This window comes from Equus asinus, chromosome 20 (assembly GCF_041296235.1).
Source record: "Equus asinus isolate D_3611 breed Donkey chromosome 20, EquAss-T2T_v2, whole genome shotgun sequence".
NCBI classification, from domain to species: domain Eukaryota; kingdom Metazoa; phylum Chordata; class Mammalia; order Perissodactyla; family Equidae; genus Equus; species Equus asinus.
The window spans coordinates 60,353,793-60,376,775 of NC_091809.1; the positions used below are offsets into that span (position 1 = coordinate 60,353,793).

The 22,983-nt window shown below is 34.8% G+C and overlaps 1 protein-coding gene across 4 annotated transcripts in view; it reads right to left on the reverse strand.

Annotated features, from left to right (window-relative positions):
* Window positions 1–407: 407 nt before the first annotated feature.
* The window catches only part of CEP126 (centrosomal protein 126), a 71,122-nt gene continuing 48,546 nt past the window's right edge, over window positions 408–22,983 (reverse strand). For 2 of the 4 annotated variants that reach the window (XM_070490387.1, XM_044752696.2), the window contains exons 5-9: window positions 16,588–16,700; window positions 14,179–14,254; window positions 12,347–12,560; window positions 8,153–8,217; window positions 408–1,495 (exon numbers count right to left, since the gene is read on the reverse strand). In XM_070490387.1, the coding sequence (XP_070346488.1) occupies window positions 1,464–1,495; window positions 8,153–8,217; window positions 12,347–12,560; window positions 14,179–14,254; window positions 16,588–16,700 (500 nt within the window). In that variant the 3' untranslated portion in view covers window positions 408–1,463. The other 2 variants (XM_014864321.3, XM_070490386.1) reach the window with 2 other exon arrangements.

The window sequence follows — 22,983 nt, forward strand, 5'->3', positions numbered from 1 at the left end:
AGTTTATCAGGCAGGTGTAAGTGGAGTGAGAGAGAAGGCATTCCAAACCAAGGGTATAGTGTACGTACAGGCAGAGAGGCATGAAATAGAAGGTTGTATTTGGGGAACTCTAAGGCGTTTGGTACATTGGAAGGAGTGGCGTGGTGGGAAAGGTGGTAAAGATGAAGCTAGGTAGGCAGGGAGGAGTCACAATAGGAAGAGCCTTATATGCCATGATAAAGAATGCAAATTTTCTCCAGCAGCGGAAGGGGAAGCTCTGGAAACTTTTTTTTTTTTTAAAGATTTTATTTTTCCTTTTTGTCCCCAAAGCCCCCAGGTACATAGTTGTGTATTTTTAGTTGTGTGCCGTTCTAGTTGTGGAATGTGGGGTGCTGCCTCAGCATGGCCTGATGAGTGGTACCATGTCCGTGCCCGGGATTCGAACTGGTGAGACCCTGGGCCCCTGAAGCGGAGCCTGCGAACTTGACCACTTGGCCACGGGGCTGGCCCCACAGTGTAAGTTTTAAGATGGGATTGATATGATAGATTTTCACTCTGGCCATTTCACTCGCACTTTAGAAATGCCATTCTAGCAGCTTTATTGGTGCCAGAGGTAAGAAATTCAGCTTGAAATAGACCAGATGAGATGTGAGGAGAGCCTGACATAGAAATAATTGAGGGAAAATAAAAATATGTTTGAGACTATAGTAATTCTATGAAAAATTTTTTTTTTATGATCATGCAACTTTTGGCTTTGTTTCTAATATAAACCTGGTTTCCCCAGCAGACAATCCTAATGGGAAAAGAACATATTGATCAGGCAATTCAAGTAATCCAGTTGGGATTGCAGTTTATTTCTTATATTTACCATTTACCTCGTGAGCTTTGCTAGTATAGTCAGTTCTTTAGAGACCAATTACCCATGGATAAAGTGATAACTTTAATTTCTGAACATGCAAAATTGAGAACAAGACCTTTTGGTAACATCTCCAAAGTACAGAGGTCCTTCAAAGCCCTAAATAAACAGCTTTACTATATATATGGGATATTATTAGTCATAAACTTTTTACATCATTGTACAAAAATTTAATAGAATTTATTAGGAATTACAGAAAAACAAAGCTTCACAACTATAGTTAATACATAATTTGAATAACAAAATATCCTCTGTTGTATTTTTAAATATAATGAATTTATTTCCAGTAGCATGCTCATTAAAAACAATAAAGTATTTCCATTCATTAAAAATGTATTTAACAATAAAATACATAATGAAGTAGAATTTGTAGCATAAATGTAAACTAGTCAATTTATCTGCATTACCCATATTATGATTTACCTTTATTTTGTGGTGACAGTGTTTTAAGTCATTAACAAATGCAGAACTGTATTATATATTTATACAAGATTCTCGAAGATAATGATTCCATTTCACAGTTGCTGTTGTGCTTCGTCAGTGTCGCCTCTGCAGTCTGGGTCCGACATCACGAGAGAGACTGGCCCTTGGCTGGCTGTTCTGTAACATAATTTCAGAATATTCTTTTACTGTAGTATTCATAGACTTTAACAGGTAAATGGCCTTACAGATTACAGATTTTAATAAGACTAAACTTATAATTCAAATTCTCAAATGCCACATATACATCAATCTCAACATAACAAGTACCACTTTATGTAAGGCATCCTAGTAATTATAATAATTCATAATCTTCGCTCTTTGCTATTGGTAAGATGTGATTCAGAGGTGCTTTTCATCATAATTTGCTCTGTAAATAGGCAAAATTTAATAATTTTATTTTCTACAGGAAGCACTTGGAGCCCATCTAACACCCTAGGAGCAGATTAACATATATTGGGCTAAAGAAATAAGTTGCTTGGGAGGATAATTGTTAAAAATTCATTAAATTTATTTTATTTTAAAACGTAAATATAATACTCCAAAGTGAAAATTCTGCTTCTAAGATTCAGTTTTTCCATTGAAAATCATGGCAGGTATCTTGAGGATGGTTTGCAGCAACCCCACTATACTATACTGTTTGCATGTTGTCTCTATTGGAATGCAAGCTACTTGAGGACAGGAAAATGTTTTCTCTTTCCAGTCCCAGCCCTAGCAGAGTGCCTGACACATGGTAAGAACTCAGGCAATCTCTGTTCAATGAATAAAAAGAGACCAATATGATAACTTTTACAAAAGAAAAAATTAGGCTGCTTTGGTTGCCAAAAGAAGGAAATTCTAAATTTTAGACAGGACAAAGCTTGAACTGAATAAGCCTTCCTAGAGGGGATGACACTGAAGTCAAGTATTAAAGAGTAAGTGGGAGAGAGGCATTTGGAGAGCAAGTCCTTGAGGCAGTAGGAGTAATATGGGCCCTGGAAGAATGCAAGGAGTTCCAGAGAGACCTGCTTGTTACTCAGCAGTGTAAGTTATGAGCGGGGGAGCAACTGGAGGTGAAGGTGGAAAGGTGTTGAATGCCGTTCTCTGGAGTTGCAATTTTATCTTTTTGGTGATGGGTAACTACTGAGGTTGGGTTTTAAGCAGGAGAGTGATATGTTCATATTCGTGTTTTATAAAGATTACCCTGGTGGTGATGATATGGAGAGAGCAAACCTGGAGGCTGTTGAAATGGTTCATATGAGACACAATGAATTCCTGAACTAAGACACTGTCAGCAGGAATGGAGAGGAGTGGATGGATATGAGATGCATTTAGTAAGTATAACTGGGAGGATTTATTGACTAGGGGTGTGGGGGAATGAGAAGGCGGATGAGACACAAATTTCTGTCTGGGAGATTTGGTGGATGATTGTGTCATTAATTGAAATAAGAACTATAAAATATAGAACAGATTTTGGGGAGAAAAGGGGAAAATATAAATCTTGGATCTGCCACTGAACAGTTCTAAGGCTTGAGCAAATTATTTGACATCCCTAACTTAGAAGATTAAACAAGAGAACATGTGTGAAACCATTTGGCACAGTACTTTTTGATGATAGAAGCCCAGTAAATGTGTTTCCTTTTTTCTCTCTAATTACATCTCAACAATGTTCAGTTGCCACTAAAGAGTACTAATTGATTCAATGTTAACACTCATTAAAGGGCTTTGGAAGAACTCCAGAAACAGAGGTATTTTGATGGAGTATAAAGTCTTGCTTCAGAATATTAAAAAAAACTTTCAGGATTGAGCAAATCACTGCATTTTATTGCAGTCTGAAAAGGAGAAACAATTTATATATTCAAAGACCACGTATAAAAAAATCATAAAGACTCAACCGATATTTTAAAATATTTAGTATGTACTAGCTTCTATGTATTAGACAAATATAAGTGAAAAATAACCTCAAGAATATAGTTCCAAAGAAGATTATTAATGTACAAAGACAACTAACAAAAATGCCTATGGGGTACAAGCACAAAACTAAAGATACCACAGTGACCCTTCCGAGGAAGGTTGGATTGGTTACGGAAGGCTTCATGGTGGAAATGACATTAAGTTGGTGCTCAGATGAGCTGGATTTGGAAAGTAGAGCAAAGGTACAGTGCAGTTGGGAACTGGGCATGAACATAAACAAAGCATGAGAAAAACATGGAGGCAGAAACAGAGTATTGCAAACGATGGACAATATATTAAGCGTGTTTGGCTGGAACGGAAGATTCACACTGTAAGAGGAAAGGCAAGTGGGACTACAAATTGTTGTTAGAATAATTCCTACCTTTTAGAAGGGAAAGTTACGCTTTGCATATAAATCCCACTTAAGTACTTTCAGGAATGTTACATTTTTTTGAGATAATTTAAACAGCTAAGATGACCGCAACAGTGGCAATAAAAATAATGCAACCTAACACATATTTAGCATGCACTATGTTACAGGCACTGTGGTAAGTGTTTTACATGGGTGATTATCTCACACAATCTTCATAGTGTATCTTCACACGCCATCTGTGGGTTAGATACTATTATTATTAAGATGATCAGGAGTGTTCGTCGAAGGGACACAGGAAAGGGTGGGGTGAATTTCTTTCTTCTGAAATCTCAGAACAGCACTTGCTCTAAGCAATGGTAGCTGATTGCCTGCGCTATGAGAGATACTGAGAAGGCTTTCCTGCTCCAAATTATTCCTCTCATTCAAGTGTTAAAGTGTTTGAAATCCCCTTATTAGAAATTCACTATTTTCTCTCCAGATACTGTTTTTTAAACGATTTAAATGGCTTTAAGTCCTTTAAAATGATTTTTAAAAATGACAAATCATCTTTTAAAATTCATGCTAAACACCTTAGCATGAATAAACGTATTAGTTCCTTGCCTGAGAGAAACCCAAATCAATACCACCAAGCACTGTGGGGGAAAAGAAACCCAAAGGACAATAGAATGGGAGAAATAAGCGAAAAGCAACAACAAGAAAAACATGCATGTGTGGGGTGGGTGGTAGTGAATTAATATATAAACTTCACCCAGTTGGTGAGTTTTCCAGAGAGATATATAATTTGTGGTAATTAAACATCAATTCTCAAACCTTAAGCCAATGGCATTTGAGTTTTCAGTATTGGGGTACCTGGTAGATTTATTATATAATTGACGTTGCTAGGCTGAGAAATTAATTCCTGAATTAACTATATAATACATGTAAATTATAAAGCTAGACATATATTATTTGACACGTTATAATTAAAAAATTCTTGTACGTTCATATGGGTATGAAAACATTGGATCTGAAATGTAAGATGAAATAAAAACATTAATAAAAAAAGCTTACCTGCAACATCTCTAAAACAACAAACACTCCCAAATAGGTAGTTTCGTCATTGTTTGGAGATGGAAAGAGATGGAAATCTCCTTTTAGAAAAACTCTTATTGACTAGAACTAGGGCATACCACAACTGTCCTGGTGTATACAATATAGTTTTGGTGGTCTCTTCTGTCATGTATACAGAAAGTGTAGGAATATGGTTATATATTGCCTTTCTAGAACTTACATATTAAATGATTTTACTTATTTGAAATGCAATGGAGATCTAGAAACAAATTTTGATAGCTTTTAAAAGATTAAAATATATCTAAAGTCCATATACTTTATTTCCAGGGGAGGCACCAAGTGCCTATCTATTCTTTTTTGTCTGTGTGTGAGGAAGATTGGCTCGCAGCTAACATGTGTTGCCAATCCTCTTCTTTTTGCTTGAGGAAGATTGTTGCTGAGCTAAAATCTGTGCCAATCTTTTTCTATTTTATGCAGGATGCCACCACAGCATGGCTTGAGCAGCAGTGCTAGGTCTGCGGCCAGGATCCAAACCTGCAAACCCCAGGCTGCTGAAGCAGAGTGCACAAACTTAACCACTACACCACTAGGCCGGACCCAGTACCTATCTATTCTTGCTTTAAACATAACTTTAACAGGTTGGACATCTGTTTTCTGGAGTCAAAATAAATTGTAGGCAGCTAAATAGAAGACTTGAAGGCAAGATATAGGTAGAAATAAACCCAGGTGATAAAAAGAAAACAAACAGGCCATAAAAACATAAACTTTGAAACTTGTCACCCACCATAAATGTTAACCTGAATCCAATAATGAGAAAACAATTGGACAAATCCAGATCATGGGATATTCAGCAAGAAAACTGGCCTGGAATCTTCAAAACTATCAATGTGCATGAAAGATTGAAAAAGAGTGGAGACTTTTCTAGATTAAAAGACTTGACAACAATATTCAATGTGTAATCCTGGGTTGGATCCTGGATCAGAGAAACAAAATAGTTTTTTCAGACAGCTTAGGGATTTGGAATATGGAGTACGTATCAGATAATATTTTACCAATATTCAATTTCTTGGAGGTGATGTTGGTATTGTGGTTATGTAGGAGAAGTTCTGTTCTTAGAAGAACATGTATACTGAAGTTTTTAGGGAGGAAGAATCACCATTAAAATGTATGTTTGTATATGTGTATGTATGTATCTTTATTGTATTGTATTTATTTTCTCTTCTCCTCCCCTCCTTCCCTTCTTTCTTGTTTCTTTCTTTCTTTCCTTCCTTCTTTCTTTCTCCCATCTGTCCATCTGTCCATGCATTTATCTATTCATCCATCCATCCATGCATCCATCCATCATATAAAGCAAGCATGGCAAAATGTTAACGACGGGTGAATCCAAGTGAAGGGTAAAATAGCATAAAATAAAGATAGCAGAAACAAGAGGAAACAGGAATAAAATGCTCAAATCCACATGCAGAGTATGGCAAATGAAACAGTTTTGATGGAGAAGGGAGATGGGGTAATTTTGATGCCAGCTATTTAAACAGGCAGTAATTTTGTGGGTTTTCTTTTTTTTACCATTTTCCCTGAAAATAAATGGAAGGTTTCTGACCCATGTTAGTGATGTTAAAATAAGGAAGAGTAACATCTTTGGAGTTGAAAGACCTGAGGAAAACTAATGGTTACTAACTGTCATAAAGAATGAAAAAGATGTAAGATAAAAATGATTTTAAGCCTACCAATAGGCCCTAATCCACACCATTAACTTTTCAGTTACTAGTCAGATACTCTGGGAATATAATGACATGGCGCACCCATGTGATAACAGAGTAATTTGCTGATTAGTAACTTTTTCTCCTTAGTGAGTAGTATTTACAATTCTTGCTCAGTTAGTTGTGTTGTGTTTAGTACACTGTTTTCAGGTTGAGTTGAAGTGTACAGAAGAGTGATCTCAGTCACTAAAAGGTATTATATCGCTAAGGGGAAATAAGAATCATAAATGTCATAAATGACAGAAAATTGTCACAGTCAAAATTCAGAGAAAGAAAAATTAGCACTGCAAAAATTACTTAACTCGCTAAATCGGTGGAGATGAAAAATTGAGCAAGAAGCCAAACTAGCATGCAAAAAATAACCATGAAAACATGTATCAGGAGTCACAGTGACCATTGCCAAGAGTTGTGCTTAACAATCACAGCTTCAAAAATGCCACACCAGATGCTGGCCAGGTGTCGCAGCGGTTAAGTGTGCACGTCCTGCTTCGGCGGCCCTGGGTTTGCCGGTTCAGATCCCGGGTGCAGACATGGCACTGCTTGCCAAGCCATGCTGTGGTATGTGTCCCACATATAAAGTAGAGGAAGATGGGCATGGATGTTAGCTCAGGGCCAGGCTTCCTCAGCAAAAAGAGGAGGATTGGCAGTAGTTAGCTCAGGGCTAATCTTCCTCAAAAAAAAAAAAAAAAAAAAAAAGCCACACCAAAAAGGTCGCTTCTAGGAACCATGTGCTCAGAGGTAAACAACAAGCTTCATGAGGGCAGGGACAGCCTCTTTCTTACTAACGATTATTCATTACTGTACCCAGAGTATAGCAAAACTCTGAAACACGGGTAAGAAATGTATAACTTTATTTAGATAAAAGCAAACAAGAAATGAAGTGTATTTGCATAATATTGCTTTTTCCTGTCAAGATTTCAGAACTGAGGGCACTTGATGAGAAACAATTGAGCAAGCATCCAATTAATTCTCTAACAAAACATTTCTTTGTTGCACACCTCAATTGTGGATTGTGAGAGAACAGGTAGTGTCGTTGTTTGAGGATGCCCTTTCTATGACCGGAATGTCTCCTGATCACCTCTAGCCAGATATGATGTCTTCCTTCTGTGATTTCCTAAGACTGTGCCTCAGATCCTCTTATCTTACTTTGTATTTCAGTTATTTGTATATCCTATCCATGTGTATCTTTCTCCCTGTTAGACTGAAAATTCCTGAATGCAATGACTGTTTTTCATTTATATGTGTATCTTTACCAGAATCCAGTGCCAAGGCAAAAAAAAAAAAAAAATCAAAATAGTAATGTCTAGTTTTGAACTCTGAAAGGGATATGGGCAAGGATGGGATCATCAGCAATGTAAATTTCTTAACAATTATCCAGTTAGGCTACATATCTAAAATTATTTGAAGAGTAGTGCACTGATGGCTGCTTCTGTTCCCATGACTGATGAAATACTCTGGATGTAAAAATCTTCATATTGTGATTTTTTTAAATGAGAGGATATTTGTTTGATTCTAATAAAACATCTTATAGTTGAACATTTATTGGGGAGAAAAACTCTCTAAAAGTCAATCTCAAGAAAAATTAATATCAATACAGGATTCTTACACACAAAAATCATGAAGTTTCTTAAAATAAGAGAAAAAAATTCTTAAAATACTTACCGGAAGTGATATTATTTGTAAGGTATTTTTGATGCGTGGATTTTTGCAAATAGTTTCTTGTACATCTGAAATAATTATACCATGATACAAAATAATTTAGTTATGTATATTGAAAGAGACGAATGACTAAAGAATCACATATTAAATTCTGCTGTGTTAAAATATTCAAAGTTGAGTGCGAGACTTTTTTCTATTGTCCCCAGAAACAGTCTTTATGTAATTTGATTAAAAACAGTTACATAAAATTTATGTTGATAAAAAAGAATTCCTAGTACTTTGACTACTCTATAATAATCTTTGTTCAAATGCTAGGTTTTCTTTCTTTCCTTTTTTATTTTTCTTCTTTTTTTAAACCAAAAATGAATTTCACTGATGGAGCATCTCAAGAAGGACGAGGAGATGTTTATTTTCACTAAAGGCAGAAAAACGTTGAGTAATTTGGTCAACTTTTGCCTTTTCAATGTTTAAGTTTTTGTGAGTATAATAGCAAGGGTCTGGGCAAAATAAAACAAGATTCAGGCAGAACTTTTTACACGAAGCATTGATTGAAATATGTGGAAGTACCTAATAGAATAAAAAAAGCCTTCCCCAAAAAGCTGCCTTGAAGTTTTTACTCTTTATCTCATAATTTTACATCTTAAACTTACAGCTTTAGTTCTATGTTGCTTTTGTGGTTGTAGCACCTTGCCTTTTATTAATATATTATTTTAAAATTTAATTTTGAAATTAACATGAGAAATATATGCACATTTTAATTAATCATAATAAAGCTAATGTCTGTGTAATTGCCCAGATTAAGAAATTTGAACATTGTCACTACTTTAGAAGCTTCCTGGAGCTCCTCGCCTCCACATAGCCGGTGGATTCCACTCCTTTCCCTTGCCCACAGAGGTAACCCGCTATACTGACTTTGTTTATTTATAGTTTTAACATATATAAATACAACCCCCAAATAATATTGTTTAGTTTTGCCTGTTTCTGAACTTCATATTCCCCTGCGATTTGCCATAATTTGCTCAAAATTATACATTATTTAGATTCATCCATGATGACGTGTATAGCTGTAGTTTGTCATTTTCCTTGCTGGATAGTATTCTAGCACATAAATATACCATGTATAGATGTTTTCAATTTTTGGCTTTTATAAACAAGGATGATCTCTATATACTTATACATGTCTCCTGATGCACATGTGCAGGGTTTTCTCTAGGGTATGCATGTAGAAGTGAAATTGTTGGGTTGTAGGGTATGTTCATGTTCAGTTTATTAGGTGGTGACAAAACATTTCCTTAAGAGGTAGCCCCAGTTTGCACTCCCACCAGCATTGTACAAGAACTCTGATTGCTGCACGTCTTTACCAACACTGAGCATTGCCAGGCTTTTAAACTTATCTCTTTCTGATGAGTATACAACTATCTTATTGTTTTAATGTGCATTTCCCTGTTACTAATGATGTTGAATATCTATTAATGTTTATTGTCATTTGTATTTTCTTCGTTGTGAAGTTTCTGTTCAAGTATTTTTCCTCCCTGTTTTTCTAACGAGTTGTCTTTTTTTCTTATTGATCTACAGGAGTTCTTTATATATTTTGAATGAGTCCTTTATTCTATGTATTATAAATAATTTCTCTCATTTGTGGTGTGTCTTTTCATTTTTTTAGTGATGTTTTGGTATGAAGAGAAATTTGCAATTTTATTACAGCCACATGGATTATGTTCCTTGTGCTCTACTTGAGAAATCTTTCCTTACCCTGAGGTTAGAAAAAATTTTCTTATGTTATCTCCTAAAAGCTTTATATATTTTCTTTCACATTTAATTTTTAATCACTTTGGAACTGGTTTTTATGTATGGTATTTGGTGCCAGTTCAATTTAATCTCTTTATATTTGGTATCTAATTATTCCAATATGAAGTGACAAACAGCTTTTCTGAAAATGACCCCTCACATTCTTTATAGCTTTTCCGTCAGTGTGCTATCTTGGAACCAAGAACATGTTTTCACCTCATAAGAGAGGGGCTGTGCCTAAATCCAGCTTCTTATGAAATTGGTCGTTCCTTCTCCCAGCAAAAAGAGCTGCAATTTCTCACACTGGGATTCCAATTATGTGTTTGTTAGACTGCTTTATATTGTCCACAGTTCTTAGATCCTCTGTCCTGGTTTTTTTCTGTCATTTTTTTGTTTTCTCTCTTGGTGTTTCAGTTTGGAAATTTTTTATTACCTATCTTCAAATTCACTGATTGTTTCCTTAGCCCTGTTGAGTCTACTGATAAGCCCACAGAAAACATTTTTCAATTCTGTTACAGTGTTTTTATTTCTCAGATTTCTATTTGACTCTTTCTTAAAGTTTCCATCTCTCTGCTGAAATTCCCCATCTGCTCATGCATGTTGTCTCTCTCTCCCATGTTGTCCACCTTTTCCACTATAACCTTTAAGATATTAGTAATAGTTATTTAAAATTAACTGATAGTTCCAACATCTGGATCATTTCTGTGTCTCAATTTGTTGATTGTTTTGTCCCTTGACAGTGAATTTTTTTCCTTGCTTTTTTTGTGTGTCTCACAATTTTTTTGTGTGTGAGGAAGATTAGCCCTGAGCTAACATCTGTTGCCAATCTTCCTCTTTTTGCTGGAGGAAGATTGTTGCTGAGCTAACATCTATGCCAGTCTACCTCTATTTTGTATGTGGGACACTGCCACAGCATGGCTTGATGAGCGGTGTGTAGTTTTGTGCCCGGGATCCAAACCCATGAACTCCAAACTGCCAAAGTGGAGCATGTGAACTTGACCACTACGCCATGGGGCCAGTCCCTGTCTCATAATTTTTGATTGAATGTTGAACTTCATGTTTAGAATAGCGTATACTGAGGTATATATTTGTGCCTGGAAATGGACATGCCTCTTCTGCTAGGCAATTGGGCTGTGTGTGTGTGTGTGTGTGTAGTCAATCAACTTAGCTGGGTTTGGGTTTTGTTGTTGTTATGGTTACCTTTCAGTACATCACTGGTTTCAAACTATTCCAGTGTTATTTTGTGCTTCTGCTGGGGTCATGGAGGTTTGTTTCCTTCAATGTTCCTGCTCCACTCTTGGTGTCTGCACAATAGAAGGAGGCTCTCACTATGCTCTTGCCTCTCTTCCAGCAGATTTCTATTGCTTGTTACTTAGTAATTGCCAGCCTCATGGTTGGGAAGTAGGAGAGTTTTTAGATTGTCCTGGTCCAGCCTCAGGCTTAGGCATGTCCTCTGTACCTTCTTAGTCATCCTGCTTCTCCCTCCCTTGGCAGTCAACTTTGCCTTGTCTTCTTGGCAGGTTTTGTGCAAGAGAATTTTGTGCCCCTCCTCCAATAGCAGGATATCTCTAATAATCTGGGCCCATGCCTATTTCTTGCTCCTCCCCCAGGAGTAGAAGTTTTTTTCTTTTACCTTTTCCCTACCCTCAGTAAGTTTTCACCTGTGCCCTGGGGGCAATCAACAAAGTTTGCTGTGTCTGTCCCAGTACCTTCATCTGCTCCATACTGAAGTTCAAGATATGCAAGCTTTTTTCCCTTCTGTGAGTGTGAGTGTGTGTGTGTGTGTGTGTGTGTGTGTGTGTGTGTATGTTTGTGTAGGTTGTAGCGCTTTGGGAAACCCCACTTGAGGCTGGGAGGATCTTCTACGAGACTACTCATCTTGAGTAGACCCTGGATTTTGTTTCCTGTTCCCTTTTTTCTGTGAGGTGACGAAAAGCAAAACTCAATTTCACTCTTTGTAAACGTCCTCAAGACAAAGGCTAGCTGCAGCACTCTCCTTATCTTTCTGGGTTCTTATCTATATTCAGTTCCTGGTCTTAGGAATTTCTTATAGTCCTACCAGCTTATTGCTATATTTAAGATTTTTAAAGAGCTTAATCCAGAATTTGAGGTTGTTTTTGATGGATGGTCAGTAGATAGCTGGCTTGTCACATTGCTGAAATGGAAGTGTATTCATACATTATAAAAGACAGTTAAGCCTGCCCAAGAAACTGGCATCATCATAAATGACATGAGTATAGTATACTTGAAACAGTATGGTATATTCAAATATGTTTCTAATTATTACATACTTGATTTAAGTAGATGATAATCTGGACACATTTTGCATTTTTATTTTCAACTTTTAAATTAAAATTGTTTAAGTGCAAAATAGAACATTTCTTTCAAAAGGTGTTTTTCCATACTTACAGTAAGTGTAACCTTTCATTGAGACGATTTAGGGATTGTAGGATCTTCTGTTCTTCAGCTGATAGTGCACAGATGTTGAATCGCTGGGTCTTATTTAAAGCCAGATTTGGTTTCTGCAGCTGCTTGCTATTCATGACAGTTAGAATTTCATCCTCAGGCACTGAAGCTTTCACCAGGTTTTCAGCCATCAAAAACTCAGAAGTACTGTCTGAAACTACAGAAATTCTACATTAACTATTCTTTGATCTCTTTTCGTCTTTTGGATCAGCCCTTATACATACTTAACTGACATATATCTGTATGTATTCATTTCACAAACAGAAACTCAGTAAATCTATTACTTTGCATTTTATTTATCAGGATCCTGTATATCTAGTATTTTCCCATCCTTAATTTAAAAAAATATTCAAAATGGTGGTAGTGAGGTAATAAAAATTCCTAGAGTATTACCTGAACTAAAGAAAAAATACATTATGTTTAGATTATCTTTTGTTGTGTTTTTGTTATTCTTTGGAAGTACAAAGAGAAGGTGAAGTAGATTGTCTTTATAATAGCAATGAAGATGAGTTATAAATAAAAGAGTAAGAGAAAAGGAATTTAAGGGAAGATTAGAAAATTAGATTATCAGCTGAATAGAACTGACAGCCTAGAAACAGACCCAGTGAGATATAAGAACTTAACAAATGATTAAAGCAGCATCAAAGACTTGAGAGAAGGGAGAGAGGACTCAATACATTAGTTTGTTGTTTATGAAAGAAACAATTTGGGATTTCACTTCACACCATCCATTTAAACAAACTCCAAAGTTAAAGAATTAACTTTAATGAATCAAACTATTAAAGCAATCTAGAGGGAAAAGAAATAAATATTTCTAAATTTTTGTATTGGGAAGTTTCTTTGAGCTTAAAAGAAACTTAATGGAGAGATCACTAAGAAAAGACTAAAAACATGTTTATTTAAGGCCAGTCTTCTCTAAGAGACTTTAAATTTCTGAAGGTCAAGACTTTTTAATATTTTATTCATTATTGTATATCCAATATCTAGTTGCAGGGAGGAAATTAGCTCTCAACAATCATTTACTGAAAGAAAAATGAAAAGCAACACTTCTATATGTAAAAATACAATATAAGTGAAATAAAATGGAAATAATAAAGTAGCAAAAACATTTGCAACTAATATAAGGATTAGAATCCTTGATATTCAAAGAATTTTCAGAAATAAGTAAGAAAATATCAAAGCTCCAGTATCTACAGGGAAAAATGATATGTTGAAACAATTCACCAAAATTAAATATACACACAAAACAATTCAGCATATTATTAACAAAACGTGTATGAATCAAAACTAATAAAACGCCATTTCTTTGCTTGTCACATAAGCAAATAGTAGAAGTGATTCTACCTCAAGTTGGAATATACCCCAGAAGAATTTTAAATGATAATCTTTTCAGGAAAATAATTTAGGAATATGTATGGAAAGGTATAACAGTGCTTATTTCCTTTGATCCAGCAGTCATTTAATATGCTGAGTTTCATTCAACAAATATTTATTGGGTGCCTATTACATGCCGAGTATTATAATTTTAATTCTGGGAATCTATCTTATGGAAATAAGGAGAAGTCAGGAAAAAGCTTGATACAGAAAGATGTTCAATACATTATTATTTAGATTAAAGAAAAACTGGCAATAACCTAAATGTGTAGGGTGAGGAGAATTCAGGTCCCAAATGGTGGTTTAACAGTCATGTAATATGTTAGTACTTGGGAAAACACATGCAAGAAAGAAATCACTGAGAACAAAGCTCAGAGGAGAATGTTTAAACTAAAACATACCTTCTTCAATATTAGAAGTACCCCTTGTGGTTTTTTTTGGCTCACTTGAACTCAGCTGGATACTTTGTCCAAAATTCTATAAAAATACAATATTAAATCAGAACATAATTCCATATTTAAAATTCATGATATATACATTTGAATTTTAAAAAACTTTTATTTGCTGTATATATCTTCAGTTATTACTGTTCATATAAGCTGCATATTTTCTTTGGTTTGGAAAAGAATTTTGAGAAAAGGATGGTTTGGAAAAGAATCCAATTTTGGAAAATTTTCAGACTGCACTGCAGTGTCGTGTTGGATATTTGGAAGAGGAAAGTAAGTTGGGTAGCAATCAAAAGTGCTAATTAGAAGGTAAAAAATTACCTTATGGTTGGTAACCTAGCTGGTTTATCATTGTAAGGGTGAATCACAACTACTAGCCAAAAGCCTCTAATTATGGCTAATGCCAAGGACAGGTAAGCATCTTAGACGACAAAACCTAAAACAGAGATAGCTGCCTCAGTGCTGCCTAGAATGGGGAAATGGGAAATCTCAGCACAGCCATTTGACACTCTCTGAGAGATAACAACTCTCCTTCCCTGGATGTGCTTTAGTTGATTAGCAGTCATTTGGACATGTCCGAAATGTCCATCAGACATTTGGTCCACGCCAAAAGGTCCTTGATATTTGGTCCTGTCCAAAACCATTTGGCATGTACCAAATATGCTCATGGATGTTTTGGACAGGAACAACTGTCAAGGACCTTTTGGCATGAACCAAATGTCTTCTGGATGTTTTGGGCAGGCCCAAATGTCCTGCAAGGGGGCTATTTTGCTTCTTTTTTCTCATTCTGTTCCACTTTAAGAAATGACTGTTTCCCTCAGATAAAATTGCCTGGCTATGGCTGTACCTAGCCTTTGTTCAGTCTAATCTAAAGAGTAGCTGACGCAGGTTTCTGCAACAGCCCTCCTTCAATAGCTTTCATAGCCTTGAATGATCGCCATTATATACTTGAGACACCTTGGACTGAGACCCTGGCACAGACGGGCGATGGTGCTTTTGCTATCTTTCATTGATCTCTTTTAGATTCTCTTCACATAGAAGTAGTGGGCTGGGAAAAATCCAGTATGATAAAATACATTTCCTAACACAAAGTGACAGGTGCCAGTGCTAGAGTAACTCAAACCCTTCTTTAGGCTCTTGAGTAAAGGAAGAAACAAAACCAAAAACCAAAAATCAAAACAAAACAATAGGGATGAAAAAATTAAACTTCAAAGCTGATTTTTATTTAGGAACACTGACCTATTCTAAAGCTAACAAGACTTCGCAAGACTTGTAAGTGGGTGTGCAAGTGGAAGATGTCTATGGGAAAGTGCAAGTGAGGCTTCTGGAAAGCAGGACAAAAATGTACTCTAAAGGCAGTGGATAGAATGCAAAGGAGCAAGACATAGAAGAACAAAATAAGACACAGAAAAATAAAGATGAATTTAGAGAGGGTACTAATAACAGGCATTTAAAATTTAGTTCATTTTTTTTGTTATAACTACACATTACTTTCACAAAAAATGTATTAATAAAAATATAGAAAAAATAAAGATAAAAGAAGTAATATTGAAAGTAGAAACTCCAAGTGAAATGCTATTTACTTATCCATCTAGATTTTTTTATTATTTTAAAATTTAATCCTTGTATCAAGCTAGACCTCTAGAAAACGTCATATTTAGGTCACATTTATTTAGCTTTCTGAGAATTACCTCCACTAATTTTTAAATTAATGTTATTATGCTTCGACTATTATTGAAGATCTCTATTTCAAACAGCTATAAAACTTGTCATTCATTTTTTGTTGACTGTTCATAGGGATATATCCATTATGAACTTCAAGGTCCCCTATAGAAGATCCTCAATGGGAAATGTCTTTTAATATAGTGTAACGTAAAATCATTATCGATATCCCCCGAGAACTATATAACTCATCCTATTTTCCTTTTGCCATGTCTTCCAGGAAGCTCAGATCCAAATAGGACATTGAAACACAAGGAATTATATTAATCTTTATAATTAATATACTTCCTCTATCCATGGCTCTAATTTACTTTTTTAAAAAATATATATTTAAGTAACTTTTTGAGAATAATCTGTTTTTTTCCAGAGTTGATTATAACAAATAAAATAATAATGGCAATTTCTTAACGTTGGTTTAAAATCTTCATTAGTAACTGATCACACAGACTAATTAGAATACAGCAAATAAGTTCAGTACCATAAGCCCCTAGCATAGAGATTCCAAGGCTGCTTCACAATGGCTATGTTTATAGTTATGTCATGATGCACAGTTTACAGCAAGAACACAGTCCTTTAAGAACATTCTGTTTTCCAAGCAATTTTCCACTATTGAACAGAGATTTTTACTAGTACTGTACTTACATTCATTTGTTCACTGTACTTCTGTCCTACAGATCCAGAGTTTTCTCTTTTCTGCTCTAAAAGATTTCTCTGCTTATTTTCAACAGTTCGTTTTCTTCTTATAACAGAAGAATCTTAAACAAATGCCAGCACAATGTCAAAAGTTAGACAAATTGAGTAGATAATATATATCCACCACATTATAAGCTTCTCTTACATGTGCTATGCATGGCACAGTTACAATCATGAATTAAACAAAATATCTGCTTCTGAGGGTTTTATAGTTTAGAGCAGTGACCTCGAAAGTGTGGTGTTGGAACGTCAGGAGGACATGCAAAATAAATCTCTGCTGTGCAGGAAGAACATATTAGAATTCTAATTTATATCTATTATCTAAAAATTATAAATTAAATGTTACTATGGCAATATATGGTTGACACTGGCATCCCTGTCAGTTTGCAAGGCAGATGTTCACGTATTGCATTCAGTGAACAGTGGTCTTGGGAGAAGAGTAGAGGTTCTAAGTGTGTGAGGTTGGCAGTGCTATCATTCATCGTGCTCTTCTGCTTTCTGCTATATACTAAATTTTATGTGTGCCCTGGTAAGTGGATTTATGGATATCTCATAGTATCTGGATGAGTCCTCACAAAATGGGAAAGAGGCTTAAAAAACACTTTTGTAGGGCTTCCACTGTACGTGTAATGTTTTATTATTTAAAATGAATGGTGGATACATGGATATTTCTAATCTTCCTATGATTTTTGCAAGATTAATTGAAAACATTCTTGCAAAATCATAGATCAAAGATAATACTAATAATACAAGCACAGATGAATAAGAAAAAGGCAGAGCTGACACATCTCTTATTCTCATTACAAACTCTTTGCCACATAATAACAATGACAGTATAATTATATTTGTAACAAAGTCAGGATCACAAATTAAAAAATTATCAAAAAACTATAACAATAAACTTCACCCTAAATGCATAATGTGCCTTGAGATATTAGCTAATTATGGTACGTGAAATGAAGTCATCATAATTGCTAAGACATTTGAAACTAAGCATTCGGAGGATTATTAATAATATATGAGAGAAAAAGTACTGGATATATTAATACATAAAATTATTTTATTAATTATTTTAAAGTGTTTTATTTATAAAATACAAAATTTAAAAATTATTTTAAAAGTTTGTACTTCATCTTTATCTTATTCTTTACAAATTTCTATTTCTGGTTAAGGTACTTAATGTATACATTAGTACAGCAATACATGTGTATGGCATATATATACAATATGTGCTCATAGTTTTTATTAATAGCAGTACAATAAAGAAATCTTGAAGTCCATTAGTCTAGAATAATGGATATGAATTTAAATGGATTATTACAGTAAAAGGAATAAATTGTATGTAAAGCTAGAAATAGAATTAAGTGAAAGCACAGAAGCTAGAGTGTCTTTGTGAGAATCAAGAGGTAATGGCTGAGCTTGGTCTTAAAGGAGTAGTTGGTTCCCAAGTGGAAGGAACTCTCCGAGTCAGAAAGAACATTACGTTCAAAGGTGTAAAGTAACAATGATGGATAGTTAAGTTTCTTGCTGAGAGGTGGAAAATTCAGTTCATCTGGGGCATAGACTATAAGTATGTGTGTAAACACAAATGTCTTGGGAAGTACATGCGAGTGTGTGCATGTGTGGTTTTGTGATAAGAGTTCAGGTAAGAGAAAAAACGAAAATATTTTTAGCTCTGAAATTACGTACTGGAGAACATAAGTTTGAATAGTGAATCTAAGTCATGTTACTATAGTTATATATATATATTTCTATATACAACTATACATATATATTTATGCATCTACTATAACTACATATAAAACTTTATATATAACTATCTATATCTATATAACAACAAAGACACAAAAGCTTTCAACTTTCAAGAAAGTTGGCTAGTAATTGAACACCTGACCTTTTAGAGTTCTACCTAATATTTATTGAGCATTTATGATTGCCCAGGCATTGTTCCAAGGGCTATAGCTACTATTATCATTACTATTTTCACAGATAAAGAAATTCAGGCACAGTAGAGGATAAGTAACTTGCCCAAGGTCACAGAGCCAGTAAAGGGCAAAGCTGGGATTTAGCTCCAAGCAGTTAGTCTCTAAAATCTAAAATTCTAGCTCTTACTCTCTGTGCTATTAACTTTCATTCTGATTTGACTGTGTCTCACAGAAAGAAATAGATTTGGCAGTGTTACCCACGATGCATATTTATGCACAATTTTGTGAAACTTATTTACCCTGATGATATATGATGCCCTCTGGTAGTGTCTATTCTAGAACATTTTGATTCAAAATTATATTTCATTAAAAAAGTTCTGGTCACCACTCATTAAGTTAATTTCATAATCCTCTAATAAGTCATGACCTATAGTTTAAAAAGCATTTTTGTTCCCATGCATATGGGTAAGCTAAATGCTAAATATGCTAAGTAGGTCTGTGCCCAGGATCCAAACAGCAAAACCAGGCTGCTGAAGCAGAGTGCACAGAACTTTAGCCACTTGGCCACAGGGCCGGCTCCTCTCTCTTTCCATTTTTGAAGAGCTTTAAAAATACCTTAAGTGAAAATTTCCTTGGCCACATGACTGCTACATCAACAGTTTTTCCTGTGGCCGGCCCTGTGGCTGAGTGGTTAAGGTCACGCGCTCTGCTTCAGTGGCCCAGGGTTTCACTGGTTCAGATCCTGGGTGTGGACATGGCACCACTCATCAGGCTATGTTGAGGTGGCGTCCCACATGCCACAACTAGAAGGACCCACAACTAAAATATACAACTATGCGCTGGGGGGATTTGGGGAGAAAAAGCAATAAAAAAAAAAAAAGATTGGTAACAGTTGTTAGTTCAGGCGCCAATCTTTAAAAAAAAAAGAGTTTTTCCCTTCCTTCAGCCTGTTCATAAATCTTCTGGAAGTAGGACCTACCAACATTTTTGTACTTTCTTGATCTGTAGCACAATTATTTTCTTTGTGCTTTGTTGTTCTTTGTGTAAACATTCAGTTTTGTGGATTGTAGACTATCGATCCCAGGAACAGATACACTATATGCTTAAAACTGTTTATGTAGTGTTCTATTCACATACATGCACTTAAATACTATCTCCTAATCAATATAATAGCTGAGAACCTTGGTATTTTTGTAAAAACAATACAGTTTGTACTGGCATATCTGGCCAACTTTATAGTCTCATATAAAAATTCTAGATATGATAGTTTTACTACCAAAACTCAAAATAAAGCTACGAATCTTTAATAAAGTATTGTATATTTTTAAATTTGTAGTATTCTTAATTATAAACGTAAGAGAAAATTCTGGAGACATTTACAGAATTACAGCCTTTAGAAGAGATCTTAGAAGTTCAACCTTTTACTCAAAGCTCTAAATTACTCACCTCTGCTTGAATGGTATATGATGGGGAGCCATTACCCCATAGGGCACCCTCCTCCATTGTTGGTGGTTTTAGCCCAAACCGTTCCTTGTGCTGAGCTGAAAACATCCTTGCAACTGTTACCCCTTCATTTAGTTCTGTTTTCTCCTTCTTTCATACGATAAACCTTTAAATATATGTACACAGCTAGGCTTGTGCTCCTTTAATTGGTTTTCAGATCCAACCCCTCCTTCTGAAGTCCTGAGTCACCCCTGCTTGTTTAAATAGCCCTTAGAACATAGCCTAAAATATTGTAGAATACAGCAGTACTTTCAAAGATCTGGTTATTATTGCATAAAATTATATTAAGCTTTTAACAGCTATAGCAAACTTTTTGTGCGTGTGTGTGTAGTTTTGTGCAGATTTTTTCCCTCTTTTTTAAAAGAATGGTTGTCAAGGCAAATATCTCTCTTCTTGGAACTGTAAAATTTAAAAAAATCCTAACTAAATACATACAAGCAAGCTGCAAAGGAAAAGACCACATTAAAATGAACTTTTATTCATCAAGAAGAGTGAAACCAAAAATCACAAAGTGGCAGAAAGTAACTGCAACACATACAACTATATATCCCAGAATATACAAAGAACTTAAATCAATAAGAAAAAAAATCAACAGTGGACATTTCACAGAGGAGGAAATGCACATAAAAACATAAATATATGAAAAGTCCTCAATTCATTAGTAACCAGGGCAATGCAAATTGTTATAATTAAACACCATTTCTCACCCATAAAATTGAAAACACTAAAAAGTGTATCAGTTTTGGTGAGCATGTAGTAAGGGGAAGTTCCATATATTGCTCTTGAAAATAATTTGGCATTACCTAGTAAAGTTGAAAATACACATATCCTACGATGCAGCAACATGTGTATCAGTAGACATACAAAACTATTCTTAGAAGCATTGTTCATAAAAGCAAGAAACTGGAAGCAACCCAAATGTCCAATGATAGAATGAAAAATTTTTGTACATTCATGTAATGGAATGTAATATAGCAATGAATACAAATGAAGTGAAGTACAGCTAAACTAATCAATAATAATGAATCCAAAGAACTAAATTGATTGAAAAAAGCAAATCATAGAAGAATAGGGACAAAAGGATTCCATTTATATGTTACAAAACTAGGCAAAACTAAATATTGTTTGAGACACATTTACATGCGGTAAAATTATTTAAAAAACATGAATAATTAACACAATTCTATATGGTGGTCACTTCTGTAATAGAAGGGGAGGAGCATATGAGATTTCAATGATACTAGTGATTTTCATTTCTAAAACTGGGCAGTGGGTACAGGGTTCTTTTTTAATTACTAGTCTTTAACTTGTTCTTATATATTACATACATTCTTTTGTATGTGAGATATATTTCACATTTAAAGAACTTTAAAAAGTAGATTGAATGCAAGTACATGACTTTACAGTTATCTCTGCTAAATTGAACTTCATTAGTTTTGGTTTATCATTTCAGTTAGTAAAGATGATTTTGAATCTTGATTCCATCCTCCATTTTATTAATGACTTCCTTTGCCACTCCGTGCATTCCATAAACTGTATAGATCAATGTAATATTTTTTTCATGTATATCAATGAAAAACCTGTGACTATTCAGAGTTCTAAAAATTAAACTAAATTAGTTAATATTTTCCAGATTTATTGAGATACTATTGACAATATAACATAGGTAAGTTTAAGGTGTACAATGTGATGATTAGATACACATATATATTGCAAAATGATTACCACAATAAGGTTAGTTAACACCTCCATCCCCTCACATAGAGAGTTTTCTTTTTTTAAACAAGGTTAATAGCTAAGTAGCTAAGAGCACAGACACTAGAGACAGAATGCCTGCATTGTAATCCTGGCTATGTCATTTATACTAGCTATATGACTTACACAAGTTATTAACTCTGTCTGTCTCAGTTTCCTCATTTATAAAATGAGAGTAACACTATTTACCTCACAGAGTTGTTGGGAGAATTAGATTTTTTTCCACATGTAAAGTGCTTAGCGTAGTGATTGGCACATAGTAAATACTATCTAATTTTTAACAATTTGCTTCAGTGTCTCTGATTAAAGTTCTGATCTCATGAAAACTAGGTTTGTTCTAAGGTAAGAACACTGGAGCTGCAAAACAAAATCCTGGCTCTTCTTTGAACCAGCTGTGTCATCTTGGGCTATATAGTTTCACTATTATGTGTGTGAATTTTCTCAACCATAAAATATGAGAGTTAAACTCAATTGTATCTTTGGTCCTTTCTAGTAATCAAATTTTTGATTCCTTGAAGGTATTCTTAATCCTTCCTGGAAAAGAAAAAAAATGCATTCTTTCTGAAATCAGATTTCAAAGTATTTAATAAGCCAACCTCATTTGGCTTTTTAAAAAACTGAAGTATAACCACCTATAGAAACATGCACAAGTTATAAGTATACAGATTATATACTCACACCCAGATTGCACAGCCACCTGAGTCAAGAAACAGAACATTTCTATCACTGAAAAAATCTTCCCTCATTACCCGTTTCCACAGACCCCCCAGCATAGTTTTATCTGTTCTTGAACCTGATAGAAATGGAGTATGCATTTTTATGACTGGCTTCTTTCACACGATATTATGGTGTGAGATTCATCCATGTTACTCTTTCTTACTAGTGGCTCATTCATTTCATTACAGTATTTCATTGAATGAATCATGGAATTTCACTCTATTTACATATTGCAGTGTTGAAGGACATTTGAGATAATCCCAGGTTCTGGTTATCAAGCTGCTAAGAAAGCTCCTGTACATGTCTTTTGGGTTACATATGAATGAATTTCTGACACATGTACACATACACACATAATCTCCTGGACTGGAATTGCTGGGTCCTTGAATATGCATATGTTCAACTTTAGTAGATATGTGTTTCCAGGGGTTACACATCTTTACCA